General features: G+C 34.7%; 4 protein-coding genes across 4 annotated transcripts; 3 read left to right on the forward strand and 1 right to left on the reverse strand.

Moving 5' to 3' along the window:
• Positions 1-2,908: 2,908 nt before the first annotated feature.
• Positions 2,909-5,409, forward strand: LOC118046384 (nudix hydrolase 25). The gene is made up of 6 exons (XM_035055259.2): positions 2,909-3,178; positions 3,417-3,467; positions 3,999-4,091; positions 4,247-4,341; positions 4,947-5,058; positions 5,146-5,409. The coding sequence occupies exons 1-6, from the start codon at positions 2,918-2,920 to the stop codon at positions 5,248-5,250; spliced, it is 717 nt and encodes a 238-aa protein (XP_034911150.2). The 5' UTR covers positions 2,909-2,917; the 3' UTR covers positions 5,251-5,409.
• Positions 5,410-9,933: 4,524 nt separating this feature from the next.
• LOC118046383 (mitogen-activated protein kinase 17) lies at positions 9,934-14,056 on the forward strand. The gene is made up of 10 exons (XM_035055257.2): positions 9,934-10,089; positions 10,193-10,601; positions 10,710-10,837; positions 10,991-11,050; positions 11,705-11,854; positions 11,965-12,120; positions 12,242-12,379; positions 12,490-12,563; positions 13,142-13,246; positions 13,331-14,056. The coding sequence occupies exons 2-10, from the start codon at positions 10,196-10,198 to the stop codon at positions 13,587-13,589; spliced, it is 1,476 nt and encodes a 491-aa protein (XP_034911148.1). The 5' UTR covers positions 9,934-10,089; positions 10,193-10,195; the 3' UTR covers positions 13,590-14,056.
• A 1,489-nt stretch (positions 14,057-15,545) lies between these two features.
• LOC118046382 (uncharacterized) lies at positions 15,546-18,246 on the reverse strand. The gene is made up of 5 exons (XM_035055256.2): positions 17,872-18,246; positions 17,628-17,760; positions 17,169-17,250; positions 16,933-17,049; positions 15,546-15,977 (listed from the first exon to the last, which is right to left on the reverse strand). Exons 2-5 carry the CDS (start codon positions 17,747-17,749, stop codon positions 15,927-15,929), a joined length of 372 nt encoding a protein of 123 aa, XP_034911147.1. The 5' UTR covers positions 17,750-17,760; positions 17,872-18,246; the 3' UTR covers positions 15,546-15,926.
• A 480-nt stretch (positions 18,247-18,726) lies between these two features.
• On the forward strand, positions 18,727-19,086 carry LOC140956026 (serine carboxypeptidase-like 50). The gene has a single exon (XM_073411919.1). The coding sequence runs from the start codon at positions 18,727-18,729 to the stop codon at positions 19,084-19,086; it is 360 nt and encodes a 119-aa protein (XP_073268020.1).
• The last annotated feature ends 252 nt before the right edge of the window (positions 19,087-19,338 follow it).

Genomic DNA, 19,338 nt, shown 5'->3' on the forward strand with positions numbered 1-19,338 from the left:
TGTACATGAAGTTTGTATACTATTAAAATGCATGCTTGGTCCATTAAATAAGGTTTTAGTATCCATTGCATGATTATGATCGGTGATTGTTTCTCGATTAATTTATGGTGATGTTAAGCCTAGTTGCATGTATGATTTGAAAAAACCCCCTCTTTTTGAACAATTCTCGTAAAAAAATTACAGTGAACTTTTTGGTGATGTTAATGAAAATATTATTTATCTCTCGTGACTCATTAATATCATGAATAGCTTTCAAGCTATTTTAATGTAATAAATTGCAATTCGTGTATTGGTTTTTGATGTCATTGTGCCATTGACACCGCACAATGATGCATCTCTTTAATTTATGTTATTAATGAAATTATATTTTTTTTAAAAGAGAAAAAAATCAAATGAAGCTTTTAAATGCATTGAATTGATCTAACATGCTAACTCAATGGTGCAACGGCTTTTTTCGCGTTCCTAAATGCACTAGCAAAATTGTTTTTCCACTATCGTCGAACGGAAGTCAAACTTTTTCTCCTTTCAGGCCATCATCTAAAAAGAATAAAAAGTCCCCGGGATTACAAAAATATATTTAAACCACCGGTGACTACGGTGAAAGCTTCTTGATCATATATTTTAATTCAGAACTTTCCCAAGCTCTCTCAAGTCAAATAACGTGTTCTATAAAGGTGAAACCATATATATAGCACATTGGATTCGGCTGAGAAGTTTATATATATATTATATATATATATATATATATATATATAGGGTGCTACATGCAAATTAAGTTGACACTTTAAAGAAACTAAAATTAAATATATAGAAGGTTTCTTTTTTACTACACTATTCAAATCCAACGGCACAAATAGATGTATAATCACATTGTGCAATGCTCATCCTGTCAGGGATACATAAAGATAAATTAACTTTTTTTTTTTTTTTTTTATAATGGGACGTATTAACTTCAATTTTTACTATTTAGATCATTAAACGACATACAATCGAGTATCTTGATAAATATTCGTTGAGAATTTGTTGCCTTATCTACTGAATGATCATGTAAAAACTAAGTAAGACAAAAAAAAAAAACGATGGCTCTAAGAAAACAGATAAATGATCTATTAATAAATGATCATTTAAATGATTAAAAAAAAAGATTGATGCTGTTCTAGGTGTGTCGCATCACGCATGAAGAAAAAAAAAAATATACATCTACGACCTAGGTTTTATATTTATAACACGGCTTCAAGAAATATATTTTTGAAAAACGATGTTTATAAAGACATTTAATTGTATCATTATTAATAAACGAAAAATTTATTTAATAAATAAAAAATTTAAAGACACAATTATGAAAATAAAAAAATTTAAAAAACACTCGATATATCCATATAACTAAAAAAATATCCAAGCCGGGTCTAGTCTTGTTTTTCCAATTTTCTTCTCTCTCCTATCCTCGAAAAAAAGGTCGGTTTTGTTCACCTATGGCCATTTTCAATATTTAATTGGTAAAAAAAATTGCACTTGATGATAATGATTAACGTGGTTCATGTAAAAAAGATGCTGCCTCCACTTATTTCGTTAGTTGTAGGACTACTGGGCATTCTCTCTACTGAAAGTCAACGCCTTCTCTCGCCCACTACTTTTTGGTTTGCGTCTTGTCAGTTAGTGCTTTTTCACAGGTTTTCTTCCCCGCGTGTTCACTCATTTGACCACGTCACCCTCTTCGTCCATCTGCTATCCTGCGCCTCCATCACCTTCTGTGAGTTTTCATGAAAAGTAGCCGCCCTCACAGTAATCGTCATGTGTCCGACCCTTCTTTTCTTTTCAATCTCTTTGGAGTTTGGATAGAACGTGATCTCTCTTGCTGTGTTTGGAAAAGTCGATTGGCTGTGTTTTTAATAATTTTTTTTTTTATATTTTTAATAATTTTAATATGTTAATCTAAAAAATAATATTTTAAAAAATAAAAAATATTATTTTAATATAATTTTTTTTAAAATAATCATAACCACACTCCCAATATATTTACAAATCAATTTGCATGGGACAGTAACACAAAACAAATAACAACTAACCCTGTATAAATGTCCATTTGTGAATTTTTATTTTTTGATAATAAAAAAGACAGGAAAGCAAGAGTCTAAAATATTCAACATATATACTATTTTAATAACTTCCTAAGCATCCCATTCAACATCTTGTTTCTAAATTTGTATTTTTTGAAGTTAATTGCCTGCTGGTCTGAACTTCAACCCACTTCTCCTTTGACTAGGAGACTTTTTGCTAGTTAAGGTTAGAAATTTCAATACTTCCTATACATCCCATTTCTATATTAGTTGAAAATAATGTGGTACGAAATTGTATATTAGTAGCTAATGTCGCAAGGGATGATGCATGATATTATATATTAACATAAAGCATAGCAACTTTCATGATATAATTGTTTTTAAATATCCGTTTTAGTAATGTGATAGATTTTACAATTATAATTTTTAAAAATATATATTTGACATGCAAAATAAATGAAAAACAAATCTTCATATATAAAAAAAACATATTATTTTATTTTTAAAACAATTAAAATTTAAAATGTCATTATATATGTTTAAAGTATCTAACTAATCAAATATTTTTTTTTTCATGTAGTTAAATAAAAAATAGAAGTCATCAAACACTCCATGAGAAAGGCATCAAAGAATCGAAGTGCGAGCTTACAAGAAGGTAGATAAGGTTAGCGACAGCCTAACATAGCAGAGCTAACATGAAGCCAATTTAAATAATGAATCAACAATGGCCCTACAAAAAAGAACCTGGGTGGGTAGAAGTGGGGTGCGCAGGATAAGTTGAAGAGTGGACAAAATCTAAAACTTCCCTCAGTCCCAGTCTGTCCATGAATAAATTATAAAAAAAGAGTCAGCCAATTGTCATGGTCAGCGTCACCTGTTCCCATAAAACCTACCCTTTTTATCATTTCCCTGAGATCTCTCTCTCTCCCCCTCCCTCTCGACGACACTGGGCAAAGAAAGCATTTAATCGCTTTCAGTGCTTGTGTTTCTTCTCTATAATCAATACTATTACCGACAACCATCATCACCAATCAGAAAGGCAAGGCAGGCACAAAATGGATGGTCTGCCCTCTGGATATCGCCCCAACGTTGGTGTCTGTCTCATCAACTCTGATAACCTGGTCTGCTCATCCCACTTTTTTCTTTCTTCTGATTTATAACTTATGCTGATTACTACCTTGGTTGTTTTCTTTTAATTAATTGATAAAAAAAAAAATTGTTTCGATTTTTGGACAACTGATCACTTATTAGTTGTTACTTGACCTCTTTTTTTCCCCCTTCCAAATGTCCCTCGCTCTCTGAAATTGGTGTTTGATGAGAAGACATGATAATGTTCCTTTGTTAATTATTTACTTGCAGGTTTTTGTGGCTTCAAGATTAAATGTTCCAGGAGCATGGCAGATGCCTCAGGTAATACCACGTTGGATTTGATTTTTCTGAAATGGTAATTAATTCCTAAGAAATGTGCAGGAATTGTTCTACTTCTTATTATTTCTGTTCCCGCCCTCGAGCGTATCTTCTACTATTATTCAGTGAGTGGAAGAATAAAACTGCGATTCCAATTCTTCTATAATGATAAGTAAGCTTAGTTTCTAATTTGACCACCGAAGGGAGTGTTCCGACCGATCACAGTCTTGGTTTACATTCGGACAAGATCCGGCACTCTGTTCCAAGTTCAGATTATTTGATAAATGTGATGAAAATATTTTGTGATGCTATAGGATTCCACCTATTTGCAGGTAACTTCCTAGAGTTTAGATAATGAGTGGCCCTGACACTTGAGTAGGTTATTCACGCGATTCATTTGAACCAACCTTTGCAGATGTCTGACAAGAAGAATTATTATATCAGCATCTCTGAATTTACATTAGTTCTCGTTCGACTATAGTTTCCACCCTTCAGCCATGCTTATGTGTTCATCTTTGTGATTTCCCATGACAGGGGGGCATTGAAGATGGTGAGGAGCCTAAGTCTGCAGCCATCAGGGAATTGATGGAAGAAACAGGGATAGTCTCTGCTGAAATTGTTGCCGAGGTTTGTGATCAACTTTGCTAACAGAACGACAACTAGTTATTTTTTTCATGCACTGAAAACAAACACTCTCTCAAGTACCCTTGAGAATGCATCTTTTAAGCTATAATCTTGAATTCACGATCAATCCTTCTGTTTTGTTGGTTCTGTAATCACAGGTTCCAAATTGGTTGACTTATGACTTCCCCCCTGCTGTGAAGGCCAAGGTGAATCGTCTCTGGGGAGGTGAATGGCACGGACAGGCACAAAAGTGGTGAACCTCTTTATCTGTCTCGTCGATTAGACACTCTACAACTGTGAAAGAATATAACATTAGGTTTAAATTGGAGCAATTAAATGTGCAGTATCTAAGATGACTGCACTATCACAATTTTCGTGAATTGCAATCAAAATGCACCAAAATATCAGGACCTTTCTTTCGTGACATTTTCATCTCATTTTTCTGATCCCAAATCCAATCCCTTTTAGTACTATAAATCTCTTTTTATCATTGTGAGTATCTAACTATATTTAAATGAACCTGAACCCCAATATGTTTCTGATGATCGGGAATTTCATTTGATCTTGTGAATCTAAAGGAGGGAAAAAACTCAGTTATTTCTATCCTATGATTACATACATGTGTTGTTAAGCTAATTGCAACTAGATTTATTTGTGTGTCTGAAATAATGATGATTTTGAAATAGTTGGAGTAATATAGTATAAGAGAAATGGAATGTTCTATCTTGCTGCTTCTGCATATGGTTTCAGGGGTACCAATGAGTTTTGTCCGAAAACTATTTCAACCAAAAAACTTAAACTTTTAGGTAAGACTCGAGATATAATTTATATAATTCTCTAAAAAGTTTTGTATGACAGGTTTCTCATGAGATTAACAAAAGATGAGAGTGAGATCAACTTAGCAAGTGGCGAAGCAGACCCAGAATTTGCAGAGTGGAAATGGGCTAGCCCCGAAGAAGTTATTGAGCAGGTATGGAGCAGAAAACAGTTAAGATGTTATAACATTATATTATGTACATTTGAATCCTCACTGAGATAAGAAAGCGATTGACCACAGGCAGTGGACTACAAGAGGCCAACTTATGAAGAAGTTATGAGGACATTTAGGCCTTACTTGAATGAAAATGGAATAGCTGCTAAATGTAAATCTTCAAAGTGGTAAATGGTGTGCGTGTGCTCTTGTAGGTGTCTCTCCATGAAATCTGGACTTTGTAGGACTCTGTCCTTTGTAAATGGAAGTGTCAGTTAGAATTTCAACATTAGATGGTTGCTTAGCTGTAATAAAACTCCTTGTTCAATTAATTCTCATAATTTTGTGTAAGTTACTTGCATACTGAAGAGTTGACGTCCATGATCTTTTTAAATTGCAAAACAAGCTAAAATCAATAGAAATATAGCTGTTGTGATTTAAATGTCGGCACGGTAGGCGTTAGATAAGCAATGTGTACAGCTTTAACTCTAGTGAACCATGCCGTAAACGAAGAAAAACTAAGTTTTGGTTTCTGAAACTCGTCGAGGATTAATCATTTTTGTTTCATTTTTTATGATGATACTGTAGGCCTAGAGAAGGAAAAAAGTTAAAACTTGCAGGGTTTTCTTTTTTCACCTATACTCCGATACAGCTGTTTTTTAAAATAAATAAATTAATAAATAAAACAAAGCAGAGGTTCAAATTTGAGGTCTCTTGAACGGAGAGGGAACGGCTAATGTTGATTGAGCTGCAACTCATTGTTAACACGGGGCTGTTTTAATTTTTTTTCCTGTACTCATTCTCCTAAGCGTCCACGAAGGGGTTACTATGTTTATGAACACGGATTTCAGCTAATAGAAATACGAGAAGTATGGAGAACAGAATAGCACTCCTTACAGTCCATCCCAGAATATTTTGGGGATTGCTCAAGAAGCTTGGTGTTACTTCATCAGAGAGAATGGATATCAAAAACGCTTTCTCAAATGGACAGACAAATTTACTAAATGAAACTTCAAGGGGGTTTAGGCGCAATTGCTATATTACTTAGTAACATGTTGATGGAATTTCCACGACATACTGACGAGATTTTCTCCACAAAAGCATCTGGCGATTATAGTTTTTTTTTTTTTTTTTCCAGCATGCATGGATGATAGCAAGATATTGGTGTTTTCTTTAGTTTAATAGTATGTTTGTTTTTGTGATTTAGAAGTGTTTTTGAAATAAATAAATAAATAAAATTTGATACTTAACCAAATAAGGTTGCAATTAATTCAATTTCTAACATGCAGCGAAATGTACTTGGCTTCTTTTTTTAAAAAAAGAGAGAGAGAAATACGGTGAGAAAAACAGGGATTTTCCTTAAAATTTTCAATTAATATTTTACATTAAAAACTATCTTAGCCCCGGCTTCGTTTCCAGGTACGTACAATACAACACAGTTGCGAGTTTCAGCTTTGCATGAGCAGTGTTTCTCCACCGCAGTCACATCAAGACTGCCCCTCCCCTCCCTCCATCTAAAAAAGTAGATATGTGCTCAAAATCGTCATTCCCCATTTTAAACTAACTGAAAATGCATCAACAAATCCCCACCGCAGTCACACATTGATATTTCTTTTTTTGTGCGTGTTTGTGGATTTCCTTATCTTGATAGGATGTGTGCATGGGTTCAGTGACGAAGACGAATATACTCAAGGAACAGCTTCTGGAATTTTCACTGTTTTGGAGGGGAGTGCACGTGCCCGAGGATGACAATCTTGGGTCAATGGTGGAAATTAAAAGAGAGGAATCTCTAGAGGATCAAGGGCAACTTAAAAGATGGGAAAATAGTGTGATTACGGAACATAGTCAACCGCGGGAACAGAAAATTGACATCAGAGCCAAGATGCCCTCCTGTTGTGATGCTGAAGGTGATGGTGAAGGTGATGGTGTTGTGAACTTGAGAGCTCCATTTTTGGGATCTTCCTTTCCATTCTTGGCAAAGAAAAAAGCAAGAAGAGCAGCCACAAAAGATCAGCGTGGCAGAGGGAATTTCTCATTGGCTGTGGCCTGACTGCACAAAAGCAGCCTAAAAAAAATCAGTGGTCGATCCCCCAAATTGACACACAGGTCCTACTGTCCTAGTAAGCAGCAAATTGAGCTTTTGAGTATCCAAAGCCCCCTGTAAGAAAAAAAAAAAAAAAAAAAACACAAGATGTTAATGCAAGAATGAGCTTGTGGGATAGAAAAGCAGGAAATCTTGATGTAACACTACAACAGATCGTGAGGACTCTAGATTTTCGTTCTGTGGTGTTGATTTTTTTAGAGTATTTTGATTTGAAAATATATTAAAATAATATTTTTTATTTTTATTTTTTATTTAATATTAAATATATTAAAATAATTTAAAAATATCAAAAAAATAATTAAAAACAAATACAAATTTTAAAAACTAAAAACTATCATTCACATTAAGACGCATGGAACGTGACATCTTTGAAACAAAATTAATTCTTTCAGAGCGGTTATGAGTTGTGAGGAGAATATGAGAAATTATAAAAAGAAAAATACTGATAATTAGCGTGTCTCTTCAGCATCTTCATTAACAGATTAAGTGAAACCTCGTCGTATGTGCACTGTATATATCTATGAATGAATTTCAATATCAACGCCAAAAATGAGCCGCTTTGTCAGCAGTATTTTTTTATTTTTTATTTTTTATTTATCCGGTAATACCGGTCATTTATCTACTCGCCCGTTTCAATGAAAGAAGAGTGGACCGGGCCGCCATGCACCGACATCGTCCTTATTTTTGAGACGAGACCGAGGCCTCTTAATTTTTATAAACACGTCCATGATTCTAGCTGCCCCTTGACTTATTTTTATCCACATCTTTAAAGAGTTCAAATTTGTTTCTGAAATTTTTTAGGTCATCCGGTTGCCAGAAACTAAATTTGAAACAAAGGAACAAGGACTCGATTTTATTCACATTACCATTTTTTTTTTACATGTTGGCACAAGTGATATTTAAGATTGGTTTTCACATTAGCATCTTTTATTTTTTTAGAAAAAATTACTAAAAAAAAAAAATAGAATCTAACTAGTTAAGTGATATTTTTTAGTGAAAAAAATAAATATATAGGTTTTTCCAACGCATTCATGGAAATAAGAAATTCTTAATTATAATTTGAATGCTTTAACATGTATAATTAAACAAATTGATATTTGTTTAAAAAAATATATGTAATATTAAAATATCTGAGACAGTGTCCATTGTTGTGTCTAGTAACTTTTTTATTTTTATTAATATTTTTATACTCATTAAAAGATAAAAAGTCAAGTTTAAAAGACAAAAAAAGCCCCTATAAGAAAGCTTTGGATTTTTTTTATTGACTGTAGCTAGGTAATTTAAATGTGCATTAAAAATTAAATTTTCAATAAAGCCTTGATTATTACAAAAATAAAAATATAAAAATACCTTGACCATTGTGAATGGGACTTTAGTTTTTATGATTAATTTATCCATTTTACCATGTATAGAAAATTAAAAAGATAAAAATGCTCCTATCTTTAAAAAATTTTTACCACAATAATAATTTAATTATTTTATTGTGCACAATAAACATAAAAAGAATGATCTATTCTTTCATTAATTAATGGACCCGTGTGAAAAAAAAAAAACTCCAAAAAAAGCTATTTCACTGGTTTGTTTTGAAAGGGATAAAATGAAAAAAAATACCATGTATACAACATTTTACTCATACTTTAAATTTTAATAATAATAATAATAATGGCGAGGGAGGAAGGAAATGTCAAAATAAAACTAAAAAATAAAACGTAGCCAAGCCACAATATGCATGTGGCTATGGTCAAAATCAACATACCCGCCACTAAAATTTCGAGAAAAAGGGACGTACTCCATTAATACTAGTTTGGACACAATAAATACGAGGAGAGATTAAAGAAAACCAGACAACCCACTCCTCCGGTACATGTCCTTTCAATTCAAGCTAGATAGATGGTTCCATCTGGTGGTGGAGGGAGTTCCTGAGGAGGTCCAATTACCTTCACACCCTTCATGGACCGGTACCCCTCGCTGCCACCAACCCAGTCCATCATTCATCACCACATAATATAATAGTCTCTCTCTCTCTCTCTTACGTGTTAGATACTCTTTTTTAACAATTCTCCGTTAAAGTAGGGGTGGATAAGATAGGGCACGCTTTTCGAGGAACCATCTCACTTGTTTATTTATTTTAATTAAATTTCATCCCTGTCTCTTTTGTTTTCCTTCCTTACCCTCCCCTGTCAGATAAAACCTGTCCAGTTAGCAGTATTAATAATAATAATAATAATGTATTTTAACTCTAATTGTAGTTTAACTGAATAAATAATTAATTTGTTTAAGATCTTGAAAAATTATTTAAATTACATGTAAGTTGATACAGATATTTATAATTATATAAAAAAATAAAAATAGAAAAAAAATATATTTTTTAAAATAGTTTTAATAGTTTCAAGATATTAAATCAAAAATTTTTTTAAAAAATATTATTTTAATATAATTTCAACTAATAATAAACACCCTTTAAAACCACTTAAATGTAACTATGTGAATGCAAAAACAAAGGAAATGGAACGACTACAAAAGGGAAAATAGAAAATCTATAGGTATGAGATTATAATTTTATAAGTATCTTGACCTTTCGTCCGTGATCTAAAACAGAGATTTTGTTCCCAGATAATTTATCCGATCCTTGTTTGACTGGTTAAGGCAAATAAATAAAATAAACACGAGCTTTTGCTTTGTTATTATTAAAAAAAAAAACTGGAATTAAAAGTAAACATGAGGTGTTACTTTACTAAAAATTGATAATTTTTCCACGCTTTAGTTGACGGGTTCAAAAATCTCCCTTGACTCGGCTCTTTCCTATAAAATGCGTGTCCACACGCTTGCTCGTGTTACACAGAACAGATTTATGAATTTCGATTAAAAATCCCATTTATGTTCTTGCTTGCCTCTCTCCATACCTCTCTCACCGTCGAGCAATTAAGGTAGCTCCTCTCTCTCTCTCTCTCTCTCTCCTTACATAATTTAGATTTGGGATTTCTCTTATAGATTGCTGGTCTTGTTCAATTTTGTTTTTTGCCTGTTCAGATCATGCTTGACAGAGATTTTTTCACCGAGTATGGAGAAGCAAGCCAGTATGAAATTCAAGAAGTAGTCGGGAAAGGAAGCTATGGCGTTGTCGCATCCGCCATAGATACTCACACGGGAGAGAGAGTTGCTATCAAGAAGATGAACAATGTCTTTGAGCATGTCTCTGATGCTACTCGGATTCTACGTGAGATCAAGCTGCTTCGGCTGCTTAAACACGCTGATATCGTAGAAATCAAACATATTATGCTCCCTCCTTCTCCAAGAGAGTTTAAAGATGTTTATGTTGTGTTTGAGTTGATGGAATCTGACCTTCATCAAGTTATCAAGTTAAATGACGATCTCACTCCTGAACATCATCAGTTTTTCCTGTACCAGCTTCTTCGCGGTCTCAAATATATACATACAGGTTTTTAGAAGGACTGCTTTCTAGTTTATTTTTTTGGGTTTTTGAACATCATTAATTGCGGACTTCTCGTTGCCGAAATGTTTTTGTTTGTCATGTTGGTTTTTGCAGGAAATGTGTTTCATCGAGATTTGAAGCCCAAAAATATTCTGGCTAATGCAGATTGTAAAGTAAAGCTTTGTGATTTTGGGCTGGCTCGTGTGTCATTTACTAATGCTCCTTCTGCTATTTTTTGGACTGTAAGTGTCTTCTTGAAGCTCGGTTTCACCTTTCAGTGCTTAATTGTATTATATCATACCGTTTAATTGTAATGTTCGTGGATTATAACATTAGTTAGATTATACTCTTTATGGTATCGACGCTGGCTTACAGAATGTTTTCTTTTTGTTAAGGATTATGTGGCAACTAGATGGTACCGTGCCCCTGAACTCTGCGGCTCGTTTTCCTCCAAGGCATGTAAATATGAACTGTTTTTCCTTCTTACTGAGTTCATTTTTGCATTCATGATTGAAAAAAATAAAATAAAACTGATTGTCGGTATGTGTTATTTTTGAAATCCAGCTTTTAAGTTCTGCTCAGTCTACTTATTGATTTTTATTATTTTAACCCTGCTTAGTGTTTTGGAGGTTTCACACTTGCATTTTGCTATGCTAATTAATTATCTATGGAGAATTTTTTGATATGAGCACAAGAATGTAGATGAATTGGTTTTAATTCGAACCCCTCCCACCTTCAATATCATTAAAAGAATGAAAGATGTTCCACAAGTTCAAACGGCAAAGTTTGCAACCCTCCAACATCACCTATCGCATCAATGTGCAGCTTGTTATCCTTGAAATTTGAATTTGGTTAAGAAAATCATGTCAGATACTCGATAAGTATTTCTGCAGCTATAGTTTGACATGACAGATTGATCAACTGTGGTGGTTCATTTTTTGCATTTTTTCATCTGCTATCCAGCATTTCCCAATGCTCAATAATGTTTGGTGCACCATGGTTCATTTTTTTTTCTTTTGGATGTGACCTAAATTGCATTGCTCGTGCCATTATTCAATTGGCATTCAAGATTTTGTTTGACATTTTTTCTTAAAATTTGTGTTCTGCAGTACACTCCTGCCATTGATATTTGGAGCATAGGATGCATATTTGCAGAGTTGTTGACGGGGAAACCTTTATTTCCTGGAAAAAATGTGGTGCATCAATTGGAACTCATAACTGATTTGCTTGGCACTCCTGCTGCTGATACAATTGCACGAGTTTGTTACCTTTCTCAAACAATTTCGCTTGCTATCTTAGAAACTGCAGCCTCTCCTAATTCTGGTTATGCCCCTGTTCTCATCACCCTTTTTTTTTGTGATACGTGCAGGTTGGGAATGAAAAGGCTAGGAAGTATTTGAGTAGCATGAGGAAAAAGCAGCCAATTCCTTTCTCTAAAAAATTTCCAGATGTAGACCGATCAGCTTTATGTATACTTGAGCGGTTGCTGGCATTTGATCCTAAAGACCGTCCATCTGCTGAAGAGGTAAGATTTAGCAAAAAAATAGTTTAACATAGAACTTTTTATATCACCCCTTTTATTCATGATCCTCTTATCTAGATTTATACAGTTTACATCCTGATATTGGTTTCTATTTTCTCTCCAGGCTTTAGCTGATCTGTATTTTGACGGGCTAGCAGATAAGGAGCAAGAACCTTCTAGACAACCCATTTCAAAACTTGAGTTTGAATTTGAAAGGAGGAAATTGACAAGAGATGATGTGAGAGAGCTAATTTACAGAGAGGTAAGATGATATTGGGTGATGCTTGCTTCAGTTTTGCTACTCTGCTTGTTTCGGTGGTACCCTACTTCCTTAGTTTTGAATTGTGATTTATCTTATTTTCAATTAAACAGATTTTGGAGTATCATCCAGAGATGCTGAAGGAGTACCTTCAGGGCACAGATCAGACTCACTTTGTGTATCCAAGGTCAATAACAAAAATGTTATTACAGTGAAATGAAATGAAAAAGGAAAATGCACGTGCATAAAACAATGGAACACCCTATTTAGAGTCAGTCATGCTTGCCCAAATCTGTGATTAGCTTACCTGCTGTAGCTGTCATTAAAAAAACATCAATCAATTTCCCTAGGATGTCGACAACATTATTACATGTAGAGAGACAAGCACTTATTAATTTCCTTTTGGGAATTCAGGAAAACACCGGATACTGTCTTTTCTTGCAGCATGTTTGTTAGGTACTATATTATCCAGTTGATGCTTCATTATAGAGATGAGAGATCCATTTCACTACTAGCATGCAACAAAATGATGATACCAAACAAGATTGCTAGTGTGCATGAGAAAGTAGCAGAGTGTGTTATGCAGTAAAAGTTTGTGTGAGAGACAATTTTAAGCTTGATTCCAAATGAAAATATCATTTGCAAGTTAGATTTATTAATTGCATTAGTTCAGAACTTTGCATCATTTGATAATACCATGGTTTCTCCTTGTTTGTTCAAAGAGCAGTCATTGATTATTATTTCATTTGGATTTCATTTGTCCAGTGGAGTTGATCGATTTAAGGAACAATTTGCTCATCTCGAGGAAGGAGATGGTAAAAGTGATAGAAACAGCCCCCACCACAGGAAGCATGCAACATCCTTGCCTAGGTAATGTGGTGGAAACAATTCTTTTTCTACATGGTTTACTTGATCGAACGATTTATATTTATTTGTGCCCCTTCTTTTTTGTAGGGAGCGAATCTGCACAGCTGATGAAACCGAGAATACTGCAAAGCGCAGTACATCTTCTCTTTCTCGTGCAACTAAGCAGAGCCCCCAAAAGTCGCAAGCTACTGAAGAACTACAATCTGCTAACCGAAATGCTGTAGCCATGCAGACCAGCTCTACCAAACCCAAGTGTAGCCCACGTACTCTGTTGAAAAGCGACAGCATTTGCGCGTCAGCATCTGTGGGACTAATTGCAAATGATCGCCAGGTACATGCTCTCTGATCAGTATTGGGATCCTACTTGCACATCTTGGAGGGTATCTACTGGAGGGTGGTTCAGAAAGCATGAATTTATTCAGCTAACAAACTGCTGGAGGTTTTAGTATAGGTTACTACTTGGTATGTTCCTCACTAAATTTACTACCACTAACACTTTTATTCCTTGCATTCTCTAATAATATTTGCATATGCTACAAATGATGTGAAAATCATGCCTCAAAAAGAGGGGCATGAAGAATGTACCCCCACATGGTATGCATCTCCGGTTTATTGTTACCTCTCTGTGCAGGGGAAATTAAATAGATGGTCACTGGTTTATTTTAGGCGACAGTTCCGCATGTATAATGTTGTACTTTTTTATCAGACAAGCTGAAAATAGGATCGCTTCATTTTGCTGCATGCCTTCTCTTTACTGGTGTAAGTTTGTTTTCCTTAAATGATATTAGAGCTGCATTAGTGCTGTTCTCTTTACCGCTTTGGATTTGATAGAATCTTTGGCTGTTATTCATGGCAATTCGGAATCATATAAATGAATCACTGGTAATAGCACAACAGGCTACCTGTCTAATGCAAGGAAGTAAATATAACTGGCATTACCAATGGATTAGACCATACATGAGTGATTTTGGCAGACATATAATTGTTCCAAGAAAAGAGAGAACTTCCTCCACTTGTTTCAGAGGACGTTAAACTAATGCTTCAGAATACAAATATCAAGTTTAAGAATCATGGTGATTGCAATACTTAGATGAGATTGACAAGTTGCTTTCTGGTTAGTAAAGCATGGCTAAAGCTAAATCACATGGATATGGTATGACAAAATATCGGAAGGCACAGGCTTAAGTTCTGCTCTAGGTCAAACTTGCTCCCGGTGCCTGCACGGAAGGTGTGTGGCTGAACTTGCTTTTTTTTTTCTTTTAATATATCGCCTGAGAGGCCTTCCATTTGTTTGATTACATACAACAACAACAAACGGTTGGCCCTTGCAACCGAAAGGGTTGTGATCGCTGGGTATTTGATTAGGTAGCAGCGGGTGCATGCTTCTTTCCCTGGCTTCTTCCATTTAATCAACATTTCCTGTTTACATGGTTGCGAATTTTATTCAAGCAAAGCTAACGATTGAGGTTGAGCTACTGTTCTGCCCCAATCGTTGAGAGTTAAGAAGGGAATCCTAGAAATCATGACTGATCTTAGCTTATGTTTCCTTGATGGTTTTCCAACAATGGTTAAGATAAAGTTCTACCTGTAGTGTTGGGTGGAGATCCACAGTAGCATCAAATGTTGCGCTTTACAGTTCGCAGATTACTTTACTGACTAACAACACGTAATTTTTTAGGACAGTTCTGTTACTGTACATGAACTGACAGCAGTTTCACATCCGTGGAACTGGGAAAAACTGATGATATTGCTGTACCATCAATGGAAAACCTTTAGTTGATCTGTTACCAAACCAAAAGCATTGGAAAATGTCATCCACAAAACACATTCTAGGTGAGGTTGTTCCATCTATCAAAGATTTGAGGATGTGTGTGTGTGTGTGTGTGTGTGTGGTGGTACTGTGGGGGCAATAGCCGCCTTCCTCACAGCCTTGCTTACTGATTATGTCTTTTTGTTTTTATATTTTAAAAGTATTTTTTTAAAAAAAGATTAAATTTATTTTTATTTTTTTTACTTTAAATTTTTTTATTTGCTAATATCAAAAATATTTTTTAAAAATAAAAAAAAATATTATTTAAATATATTTCTAAATAAAAAACTCTTTAAAAATTAATTTATTGCAACACTCCCAAATAACCCTACCATATTTGATCCGTTGCCAGAATGTCAATGTGTCGATGTCAACGCGCGGTAAAAAAGTTGAACAGGGTGGCATTTTTTTCTCGCGTAATTGCAACATTTGCATGCACCCTGGAATAGTTATTGCCGATTCATCCAGATATACCTGATGAAAACAGGAGGATAATAAATTCATTTCCCACAAACTTTGTGAATGAATACAGGATCTGTTTTCCCTCACCCCAACAAGTAAGAGAAGAGAACACTGGTATCTATTTCCATATTAGAGACAAAGTACTAGCTTTCAAGAATGAAAAGACCAGATGAAAAAAAAAAAGCCACCTGATTCAGGATGTGGCACAGAACAAATACAGCATGGATCCAATGAGCAACTCTGCTGTTGCTCCATTTCAAAAAAAAAAATTGGAACGCGTTCCTGGCATCCCAAGACAGAAATTCCAATGGCCTTCTCATCATTCAACAAACTAAATATTGCAATGGTTTTAGTTCTACATATTTACTGTTGAAACTTCACTCATTCAGGAGGTGTTGTAGTATTTCTACGCTAGCCATTTCCATCAAGCTGTCCGTGAGAAAGGAGGTGTGCCATATATTGCTGCAAGAATATAAAGATATAAATGCTTGGGTTAAAAAGCAGAAGAGCACAGGAACGTCAGTTCACACACAGAAAACGAAAGATCACGAGAACTTTCAGGCTTAAGTTAATGCAGACTCGGTAGGCTTAATTTCCACTTTCTCATAATTGGTATTATCTATTCGAGAGAGAAAGCAAATGCTTGAAGCATTGGCAATTACAAAACATCGACTCCAAATATCTTCTATAATTGTGACGAGAATCTCTCTTTTTCAGGTCAAAACTTGAAGGCTATATTAAAATAACAGCTGAAGAAAGAAATTTTATTCAATAGCACCAGATTCTTCAACTTTCATCACCTATCAATGTGCAATGAACATGATGTTCAGAGCAGTCAGGATGGTTTCCAACCGTTATATATGTGTTCTTAGGGTTTTGATATCATGATTCATACCCTTCTTTTCTGAATACCAAATGAAGAGCCATTCTCAAGAATGCCAAACTGAATTCATCAATCCATTGAGTACTGCTGGTATTAAAAGATGCAGTCACAAGTAGAACAGGCTCTTAATTGCCCCTTTCTGCACTATTTATTCCAAAAACAATGCTTATACTTCAGTATCTTTACAGAATAAATCTCGACAGCCTAACAATCCACAGAAAACTACATGCTATGATGTACATTCTTTTGTTTAGTATTTGAACGAATGATGTAAAAGAGTTCACGTCACACAACTTATATCACATAACCAGTTTTTAGGGTTTTGGAAAGACAACACAATTTAATAATTTCACCATCAGTGCAAATTGATGAGACTCCAATCTTGTAAAGGGCATTCATGACTATCCGTTTGCACAGAAACACTATATGATATATGCAGTGTAATAAAGAATTCAACTCCCAAACACAACATTGAGTATACAGATGAGAGGATGAAGTGTAACTGTATTCAATTACCAGCATTGTGAAACTTACTGCATGATAGGCATATGGCGATTTCCCCTGGCGTTCAAAGTGCTTGGCCATGATGGAGTACTCAATTGGACCCCACTCCTCTGATTCAAAGCAATTGCCAAGTGCAGCTTTATATAGCTACCATCACAAAAATCAAACAGCACATATAAAAATTCTTAAATCCAAATCAAGCATAAAATGCACGTGTAAACCACAAAAGTTATTTGACAGCAACCATCGATCACAGTCTCGCAGACCTTGGTGGCGTCAGTTAAAAGCTCAGTCCCAGCAGGATAAGCTGCGTAGAATTGGTCACCTCTAGAATATCCAGCTCTAGTTCTACAACATCCAAAAAAATAAAAAAGAATCAAGGTCCAGATAATACATACATACATACATATATATGTATGTGTGTGTGTATGACTCCAGAACCAAAATGAACAGACTAATCTCTGGTAACAACAGAAAATCAAAATAAGCATTGAGATTCAAGTCCAGATATAGCTTTTTTAGTTGCACAATACCCAAAAACAAGAAACCCAACAAATACAGGAAGAACAAAAACCATAAAGCCACAAAAAAAAAGAAGCAAAAAATAGACAAAAAAAATATTTAAATATAAAAACCCACCGGAGAAGAGGAGCAAAAAAAAAAAAAAAAATTAGAAATCACAACACGTGCATTTGTAGACTTGAGTAAAAGAGCATTTGACTGACGTATTGGTTGTATAAGCATAGCTCATGACAGCAACAAAGCAATAGAAACCAGTATAAGAAACGACTCTGCGAAGCTTTTGAATCTTTAATCTTTCTTTTAACCCATGATAGAGCATCGGCATTATAAGTTATGCTGCAAGGTGAAGAGACACCAGTTATGGTCAAGGAATAACAAAAAAGAAACATTTAATCGAACACCTTGCGTGCATGGTCTGATATAATAGTTTTGAGACTGAAAACTTACAACTTGACAGAAAAAAAAATGCAGCTTCTATTAATGAGAAGTGATCGAAATTTGTAGACGTAATATGAGAAGTGAAAAGGAGATGCAGTGCTTGTTCATGGTATTTGACACTCTCTAGCAAATACTGCTACCAATTTTTCTTCTTTTTTAACTGTTCGAAACGTATGTTCAGCACCGGAGTGTGTCCAAAAAAAAAAACGTAAGAAAAACAATTGAGGTAATGCTAATAGTTTTTTTTTTTTTGTAGAAAAAAAAAACCATTAAGTTTTGATTAAATATGACCGGTAGTTTTAATAAAAACAAACAAGTTTTACAATAATGTTTTACTTCAAATTCTGGAACTCAACTAGAACCACTAATTATAATAAGGGCTTATTTTACTTGCTTGTAGTTTTTCAAAGGAACAAAAAAAAGAGCGAAATAAATAATAACAATGCTAGTTTTCTATATTATTAATATTTACTAAAGAATTTGATATTTTACTGTAGCAATTAAATGTCATGATTTTTTTTTATTATGTTTCTCCAAATTTTTGAGGATCCTTTTCTTTTAATTTTAAATTTAGTTATTTCTCTTAATTTTATGTTTTAACACCAAGTTAATTTAAAATTAAGTTTTAATTTTTTATTTGTTTTCCACGAAGCAATCAACAAATCACATGTATTACATGTGACTAGTTACTGAACTGCTTTACATGTCATTAATTACAATAAAATTTCTTTTTTGCCTTACCAAACAGGATTAGTTTCTAAACTGATGCGAATAGCAGAAGTATAGAAGGCATCGAGGGCAAATGAATCTATGGTTTTTGAGGATTGCAGCTGAGTGGAGATGTGATGGAGAGTGTTTAAGTATATGGTGGAATTCTTGGTTAAGAAGAGTAAGGTGTTGTTGTATCAAGGGCATTTTTATTTGGGAGATGGAGTGGTTTCTGCTGAGGCCTGGGTTAGGACGATGGAATGGGAAGGGTCAGGGAAGTACTTGATGGCTGAGAGAAAGGCATGGAAAGTGAAAGGAGTGCTTGCTGGGTATGTGCACAAGTGGGGGAGTTTTAGCAATACTGCGGCGGTGGAGGCTGGGCATCTTGTCCCTACTGACCAGGCAGTGCATTCTCCGGCAATGATGGAGGATTGGGTCCTAGACAAGGGGGTCTTTGCTATTGTGCAAGGAGAGGATTCTGCGTCAGATTTCAGGGTTGCCGTCGGAAATCAGTAGCTACTGCTACTATTGTTGTTGCAGCATTGACTTTGCATTTGAATAAATTCCATTGTTTTTTCCATTAGAATAAAACGTCATTCAAAACCGGACCAAAATCTTACCCAGTCGCCTCTGCAATTCCTTCTCTATCGTCTCTGCCATGCTATCTAAACAAGTTGGAAAAGTGATATGAACTGTCACGAAACGAGGTGGGCATACATTTCATCTTTTACCATCAGAAGTTTTAGGCTGTGTTTGATTGCAGGAAAG

Source organism: Populus alba, chromosome 10, assembly GCF_005239225.2.
Source record: "Populus alba chromosome 10, ASM523922v2, whole genome shotgun sequence".
NCBI lineage: Eukaryota > Viridiplantae > Streptophyta > Magnoliopsida > Malpighiales > Salicaceae > Populus > Populus alba.

Bases quoted from the DNA above. Each gene is read 5' to 3' on its own strand.
- LOC140956026 (XM_073411919.1), top strand. From the start codon at position 18,727: ATGGTGGAATTCTTGGTTAAGAAGAGTAAGGTGTTGTTGTATCAAGGG.
- LOC118046384 (XM_035055259.2), top strand. From the start codon at position 2,918: ATGGTCAGCGTCACCTGTTCCCATAAAACCTACCCTTTTTATCATTTC. The intron at 4,092-4,246 runs GTTTGTGATCAA...CTGTAATCACAG, and splicing joins CTGCTGAAATTGTTGCCGAG to GTTCCAAATTGGTTGACTTA. The intron at 5,059-5,145 runs GTATGGAGCAGA...GATTGACCACAG, and splicing joins CCGAAGAAGTTATTGAGCAG to GCAGTGGACTACAAGAGGCC.
- LOC118046382 (XM_035055256.2), bottom strand. From the start codon at position 17,749: ATGCCGATGCTCTATCATGGGTTAAAAGAAAGATTAAAGATTCAAAAG. The intron at 17,050-17,168 runs GTCTGCGAGACT...TTGTGATGGTAG, and splicing joins TTTTAACTGACGCCACCAAG to CTATATAAAGCTGCACTTGG. The intron at 15,978-16,932 runs GTAAGTTTCACA...ATATTCTTGCAG, and splicing joins CGCCATATGCCTATCATGCA to CAATATATGGCACACCTCCT.
- LOC118046383 (XM_035055257.2), top strand. From the start codon at position 10,196: ATGCTTGACAGAGATTTTTTCACCGAGTATGGAGAAGCAAGCCAGTAT. The intron at 11,855-11,964 runs GTTTGTTACCTT...TGATACGTGCAG, and splicing joins CTGCTGATACAATTGCACGA to GTTGGGAATGAAAAGGCTAG. The intron at 12,564-13,141 runs GTCAATAACAAA...TCATTTGTCCAG, and splicing joins ACTCACTTTGTGTATCCAAG to TGGAGTTGATCGATTTAAGG.